The sequence below is a fragment of the Zalophus californianus genome, chromosome 9 (genome assembly GCF_009762305.2).
Source record: "Zalophus californianus isolate mZalCal1 chromosome 9, mZalCal1.pri.v2, whole genome shotgun sequence".
Lineage (NCBI taxonomy): Eukaryota > Metazoa > Chordata > Mammalia > Carnivora > Otariidae > Zalophus > Zalophus californianus.
Window position 1 is genome coordinate 27,528,218 of NC_045603.1, and position 7,731 is coordinate 27,535,948.

The following is a 7,731-nucleotide window of genomic DNA, read 5'->3' on the forward strand; positions in this document are numbered from 1 at the left end:
TTACGAAAATTCATTCACAGTTAAAATTGGTGAAATTTACTATACATAAATTATATTTAAATAAAGCTGTAAAAACTGTTAATTCAGAATAAATGCTCAGAGGTTAGAAAAAGCAGCACATTTTATAAGGCAATGTTTTGACAGTTATAGAGGACAAGGGAGAAGTTGGTAAGGAATAGAATTTCTGAGGTTCATCCAGGAAAAACTTCTACTCGTCATGGCACCCCAACAATCCTAGGCAATAGAGCGCCCAGCTTGGGACACCGCGTGGAAGCACAGGCAGAAATGTCAGGCACCAGAAATAGGTTTCTTATCACACACACCCCCACCCCCACCCCCACCCCACAGCAATCTCCGTCAGAGGCTACAGGCTGTGGCTTCACTGCTTTATCTGGCTAGATAAGCCCTTCAGGGTTTCTCCTCAGCTGCTCCCTGGAGACCTGGAGGTGAGAGGGTGGGAAGTGTGGGGCAGCCCAGCCTTCCTGGTCTGGGTTTGACTACCTGACACGGGATGTGTCCTCTCAACTGTGGAACTTTTGTAGATCTCCAGCCACTCCTAGTGTTTCCTCTTGGAACATCATGTTTCTAGTCTCCTCTGTGGGCTCCCTCATGCCTGCTCTACCTGGGATTTTATGTTTCCTGTGGTGCTGATTTCTTGAGGGCCTCAAGTTGAGCATGCAGTAGAGAGCTGAGGTTTTAGAGCATAACCAACACAAGGCTTCTCCGAGAAGACCCTCCGAACTTGAGCTTTCCTCCTCCTCAATCCCTCAACCCAGATCTGTGCTCCAGCACCTTTCTCTTCCCTTTCGGCACGTGATCAGCTGCCATCCCTCCCAGGAACAGTCGGTGAAGAACATGATTTCTCCCGAAAACTCTCCCTGTCTGAACAAGCATCTTGGAAACTCGCCCATTGTTTCCTCCCACATACATAGATCCATAATTTCATAAATTATTAGGATCCAAAAAGAATTTACAGCAAGTCTAGAGCACTGTTTTCCAAAATGTCTTCCTCATAACTGAGAGGTCTTAATAGGCATTCAGTGGAAAATGGATTCCATGATCAAATATATTTAGGAAATGCCAATTAAATGGGTTTTTATATACTGTACACTACACAAAGTCTCAATATGGTCACTTTAAAAAAATTTTTTTTTAAGATTTTATTTATTTGACAGAGAGGCACAGCAAGAGAGGGAACACAAGCAGGGGGAGCGACAGGCAGAGGGAGAAGCAGGCCTCCCGCTGAGCAGGGAGCCCGATGTGGGGCTCGATCCCAGGACCCTGGGATCATGACCTGAGCCAAAGGCAGACGCTTAACGACTGAGCCACCCAGGCGCCCCAATATGCTCACTTTGACCATGAGCTTCATGACATGGGGCAGGCAATTGCAATAAAAAAGTGTTTGATCAGAGAACCATTTTCTTCTCTCAGACTGTAGAGCAGAACTGTCAAATAGAAATACCCTGTGAGCCCTATCTGTAATTAAATATATAATTTTAAGGTTTCTGGTAGCCATGTTTTTAAAAGGAAAAGGAAATATGTAGGCCTAATTTTTAATATAAATTTTTAAAGTGTCTATCATTTTTTAGAGATGTTTTAGATTCACAACAAAATTGAGCGGAGAGTGCTGAGAATTCCCATGTGCCCCCTCCACCCACAATGTCCACAGCCTCCTGTCCTTTCCTAATTTTAATATTTTATTTAATCCAATATAGAAAACTATTATTATTTCAACATTAATCAATGAAGTTGTAAAGCCCTGGAAGTTTGAGGTGACTTTCCTGAGTTACAGACCCAATTAGTGTCAGAAATGAGACCAGCACACAGGTTTCCTGACCCTCAAAGGATAGTTCTTTCCATGACACCATGACTCAAAACCAAATCTTTTCTTTTTAGGATGGAGAATTCCAAGTTCCCTGTTTGCCCCTCAGGAGAACACTCTTCTATTCCCTCTGAATTGAATTAGGATGGGTCTTTGTCTAGTGGCAGAGAGCGCCTGCGTTTACCAGACGCTCCACAGTCTTTCAGTCTACTGTGTGCTTCTTGGCACCTCCATACTGTCTTTCCCTCACAGGATTTGCACGGTGTCCCTTCTTATTCACATCAGGGGCTCTTTCAGGCCGTTGTGCACTAGGATCTCTTACCATGAGATTGTTGTGATGGCTCCTGGCCACTGGGGCCCTGGATTGAGGAGGATGAGAGGAATCTTCCGTTCATCATCCAGTCAACAAATACTTAACTGAACACCTACCATGTGCCAGGCTCTGTTCTTGGTACTGGGGATGCACCAATGAGCACACCAAGTCCTTGGCCTCTGGAGTTTTAGATTCTAGTGGCAGGAGACAGACAAAACACAGATAGGTAAATATATGGCGTGTCAGATGGGAATAAGTGTTACTAAGAGAAGATAAAACAAATAAGGAGAAAGGGGAATAAGGAATGGAGGTAGGTTGGGAAGTGAAGGATTCTTTTATTCTTTAAGTGTGCTGCTTATTGAAGGAAAGGGGGAACTGATTTAGGGAAAATAACTTTCTTAGCCTATATCTTTAATGTGTGTTTAAACACCTTTAACACCTTTGTGAACATGGAGATCCTCTTAAGTAAATACTGAGAAAATTTCTTTTTTTAAAAAATTTTATTATTTGTCAGAGAGAGAGAGAGAGAGAGAGAGAAAGAGAGCGTGAGCAAGCACAAGCAGGGGGAGTGGCAGGCAGAGGGAGAAGCGGGCTCCCCTCTGAGCAGGGAGCCTGATGCGGGACTGGATCCCAGGACTCTGGGATCATGACCTGAGCCGAAAGCAGACGCTCAATGAGCTGAGCCACCAAAGCATCCCAAGCCTGAGAAAATTTCTTAACAACTAAAGCACATGCTATTCACCAGGCACTGTGCTGAGCACATGGCGTGGGTTTAGCAATTTAATGAGAAACCGACGGTCTCTCCTTAGTATTCATCTTCCAAATCTCTAGTTGAAAGATGTCAGGAAGACAGAAATTGTCATAATGAGCTGCCCCTTATTAAAATCAGTCTCCATTCAAATACCCCTTCCTGTTTGACTCTAGCATCTATCTGGCCATGGGTCAGTCCCCTTTGTGGCTCATAACCTCGTGGCTTGTTAGATATTTATGATGAAACTGTACAATGAAACCGTAAAGCAGATGCATTGCAAAAGGCCAAAGCACAATTTGCCAAACATTTAGGATTTCACGAAGTTGAGGAAGGTGATGCAGAAGTTACTAGAAAGAGTCTCAAAGTGGTTGGCAAATGCAGATTCGGATGATGTAAACTGCTGACAGTTGAAGAAAACAGTGACTGGGATAATGACAAGTGCTTCCAAAGGGAGCAGGGGAGGCCGCTGCAAACCGATTACACTCAGAAGAGTTTTGCAGAGTGCATCTCTGGATAATGTTCCTTTGAGGTCAAATAGGAAATGAAGGATATTGGATAGTACTACCATACAGTTTTGTTGGAAAAATTTAGCAAAAACCTCCTAAGTGATTTATTTGCTGGTTTCCCCCCCCCCCCCGAGAATAACAGTACAGTTAAAACTTTAAATTTCAGTAAATGTAAGACAGTTTTATAATTTGTATAATTTGTAGTTCATTTTCCAGGAAAATGCTCCCAAACACCTATTTTTTTCAATGACATGTTGGTGCATTCATTTTAAGTGACCTTTTCTAGATGCAGCTTACCCTGGAATGACAAGAAACACCCTGTAGATGCTAGAAGTGTCTGTACTTTTCAGGTGAAGAAACTGAGATGTATGGGTGCCTGGGTGGCTCAGTTGGTTAAGCGACTGCCTTCGGCTCAGGTCATGATCCTGGAGTCCCAGGATTGAGTCCTGCATCGGGCTCCCTGCTCAGCAGGGAGTCTGCTTCTCCCTCTGACCCTCCCCCCTCTCATGTGCTCTCTCTCTCAAATAAATAAATAAAATATTAAAAAAAAAGAAAGAAACTGAGATGTGAAGCATTTAAGTCATTTGCTCAAGGTCACGTAGCAGGTAAAGGGAGGCTACTGGAAAACCAAGCTGAATCAGACCACCCCTCCACAACACTGCCTCCTAGAGGGGGTCACACTGATGCAGCTTCTTCTTGACAAAAAAAAAAAAACTAAAAGCCTTGCATAAAAAGCTGTTTAGTACCCATTTCTTGAGGACTTCACAGGTGGGAGTGATGCTACATGAAATATCCTGGCTCAAGGTGGTTTCGAGCAGTAAATGAGCACATTGTTTATTGTCTCGCCATCATCGTTTACACAGTCTAAAATGTTTGAAGTCTGAACTGCCTAACTGCCAGTTAAAGTCTATTATCTTTGTGTTCGCTTAACCTCTGCAGGACATATCAGGGAAGTTAAACATATCTGTTAGAAGTGTTGGGTATCTAATTGCCTTACCTTATAGCTCAGCCAAAAGGCAGACACTAATAAAGAAAACCTCCTGCCTCACAAAAACATACTGCCTTTGTACATCTTTCAAGCAGAGGAAAGATAATGGCCATGTATGATTTTAGGCAAGACTGCTGATTTGCAGTCTCTTCAGGAAATTGTAGTGTTTCCCAGGACAATATTCCTAGTCAAAATAAGTTAAACCTGAAGGCAAAGTGATGACCACAGTCAAAGTTAATGACACGGTGTGCTGGGATGGAAACAACTGGAGGAAAAATAAATTATCATTGCAGACTGTGGACCCTAGAATTCCCTCTTTTTTTTTAAAGATTTTTATTTATTTATTGAGAGAGAGAGAGAATGGTAGAGAGAGAGCATGAAAAGGGGGAAGGTCAGAGGGAGAAGCAGACTCCCTGCTGAGCAGGGAGCCTGATGCGGGACTCGATCCTGGGACTCCAGGATCACGACCTGAGCCGAAGGCAGTCGCTTAACCAACTGAGCCACCCAGGCGCCCTAGAATCCCCTCTTTATTCTCTGATCCTTGGTCACCAGTGGGATGGGAGAAAATAAAGTTTTCTCTTTAAGTGCTGTGTACATAGGGTAGAAAAGCCCCTCACTATGATGAGATGGAGTCGAGGATACAAGGAGTTCTGCTTTAGAGCAAGACGAGCTCCTTAACTCACCCATTTCAACTTCTGAAGACAACGAGGCAATCCTACTACATCCTCCTGGATCCAGAAGGTGCCTGATGTATTATTGCTCTCAGTGACCATGGCTACACCAGCTTGACAGAGGAGACAGGGGGAGAGTAAGGCTCCTCCTTATTAGATGGGGGATTGTCCAGATTAGTAGACCCCCGGCAATTGCACTTCCGTGTATACACCTACAAGAATTCCAAGCTGGAACTTGAAGAAGTAGATGTACACCCATGTTCGCAGCAACACTGTTCAGAATAGCCAAACATGGGAACAGTGGCAGTGCACACTGACAGATGAACGGACGAGCATAATACAGCGTAGGCATAGAATGGAATACTGTGTGGCCTCAAAAAGGAAGGAAATCCCTACTCATGCAACAACATGGATGAAACTTGAGGACATTGTGCTGAGGGAAATAAGCCAGTCACAAAAGGACAAAGATGGCATCATTCCACTCATCTGAGATGCTTAGAATAGTCACATTCATAGAGACAGAAACAACAACAGTGGTTGCCAGGGGCAGGGGGCGAGGAGAGGGAGTGGGGAAGTCATGTTTGATTGGTCTGGGGTTTCAGTTTGGGAGGATGAAAAAGGTTCTGGAATTGGAGGATGGGATGCTAGCACAAAAATGTAAATGTACTTAAAAATGTAAATGTACTTAATGTCACTGAATTACATGCTTAAAATGCTTAAGTTTATGCTATGAAAATGTATACATAGAGAATGGTGAGGGTGGTGGAGGGGATGAGAAAGAGTGGAGAAACACAGCTCTAACTAAGATTTTCCAACCATGTTACCTGTGAAAATCATTTAAAAGTAGCCTGTCACTTAAAAGGAAAAGGAAGGCTTGCCAGGTGATCATGTACTCTTTTATTGAGTGCTTCCTAACTGCCAAAGCTTACAGCAATGGCTTACGTGCCTTAACTTATGTATTCTTCCCAATGACCCCAAGGGGCTAGATACTACTATTTTACCCTTTTAAAATAAAATGAACTACTTACCTAAGCCATGGGGCTGGCAAGTACCAACAGTACTAGAATTTGAAGCCAGGATGCCTGTGGAGCCCAGTGCTTCTCAAACATTAGTGTGCATCAGCATCTCCTGGAGAGCTTGTTGAACCACAGATTGTGGGGCTCTTTCAGAGTTTTTGATACACTAGATCTGGAGTGGGGCCCAGGGATGTGTACTTCTAACAAGTTCCCAGGTGATGCTCATGTTGCTGTTGGGTACCAGGCTTTGAGAATCAGTGGGGTATTCCATGTTCTTAGCCACTACAAGGTAAGAGTAGAAGGACTTGCTCTAAGACGAGCCTCGGGAATGACACAAGGTACATAGATGCACTGAAAGAAGCTACAGCAGGTGCGTGGGGAGGGGGTGGTGTGGGAGATGAGCAGAGTTCCCTAACTTTCTCAGCTGTGCTGCCCTCTTTGCTGTAACACAGGGGAAGCTGCTACCCTCCACAGCAATGACTAAGCTTGGAGGGGTTTTCCCTGGAAGGAATGGACAAAGACTGAGAGAATTACATGATTCTCATCGGTCTCTCTCTTCGAGTCTATCCAAATAGTCCACATCCTTCCGGCTCAAAATGAAATCTCATCTAAGGTTGATCTCTTGGTTCTCACAGCTCAGGTTGTTTTTAGACTCAGTGTTACACAGATTAGAAATTATTAACCATTAATTGATATGTGCTTTTGTCTTCCTTCAGCTAGTTTAAAAGATTTTAGAGGTCAAGGATAGTGACTTATATTCATCTAGGACTTCCAATGTGGCCAGAAGAATCTTAGACTAGCTGTACAATCGATGACTATTGGGGAAAAAATGATCAATGAGTTAGGGACTACCATTACATCAATATTAATAAAAAACAAGAGGGGGCACCTGGGTGGCTTAGTCGGTTAAGTGTCCGACTCTTGATCTTGGCTCAGGTTTTTTTTGTTTTTTTTTTTTTTTAACAGATCAAGCCTTCTGATTTTTTTTTTATTACTCAAAAAAGCTTCATTTTTTTATTTAGCTTTCTGACTCTGTGCTTGGGCCTTCAACACTTTCACAACGATTTTCTGCTCCTCGATAAGAAAAGCATGCTTGATCCTGTCACGAACACACTTAGCACACATGGAACCACCATAGGCCCTGCTGACGTGTTTTTTCGTTTTGGACAACCTCATAAGGACTTTAGGTCTCACAGCACGAACTCCTCGAAGTCGGCCTGGGCACACGCCACATGCAGATTTTGGTGCTTTCCCAACCTTCTTGGTATAAAGGTAAACGATTCTATTACCAGGGGTTCGGGACAGCCTAGTTTTGTTAGAGGCTGTATTATAGGACAGCCTACGACGGTAGGTCAAACGCTGGACCATTCTGAATGCCTACGGACGCCGTCCCCGGAAGAGAGAAAAGGAAGCACTTGCAAGTTTAAAGGTTAACTATGATTGCTTGGCTCAGGTTTTGATCTCATGAGTTCGAGCCCCGTGTTGGGCTCCATGCTGAGCGTAGAGCCTACTTTAAAAAAAAAAAAAAGTAAAATAATTTAAAAAATAAGAGTAAGCACATAATGAAAATACTACAGAGTACTAAATGTTGGTTAGATGCTGGCAGTTCTGTAGCTTGGCCAAATGATGACTTTGAAGGGAAATAGAGGCACCTCTGGCTCAAG

General features: G+C 43.4%; 1 protein-coding gene across 1 annotated transcript; it reads right to left on the bottom strand.

Moving 5' to 3' along the window:
* Positions 1-7,013: 7,013 nt before the first annotated feature.
* Positions 7,014-7,487, bottom strand: LOC118357369 (60S ribosomal protein L34-like). Its single transcript, XM_035729348.1, has one exon. It carries the CDS (start codon positions 7,433-7,435, stop codon positions 7,082-7,084), a length of 354 nt encoding a protein of 117 aa, XP_035585241.1. The 5' UTR covers positions 7,436-7,487; the 3' UTR covers positions 7,014-7,081.
* Between the last annotated feature and the right edge of the window lie 244 nt (positions 7,488-7,731).

Excerpts from the sequence above, each read along its gene's own strand:
- LOC118357369 (XM_035729348.1), bottom strand. The coding sequence starts at position 7,435 with ATGGTCCAGCGTTTGACCTACCGTCGTAGGCTGTCCTATAATACAGCC.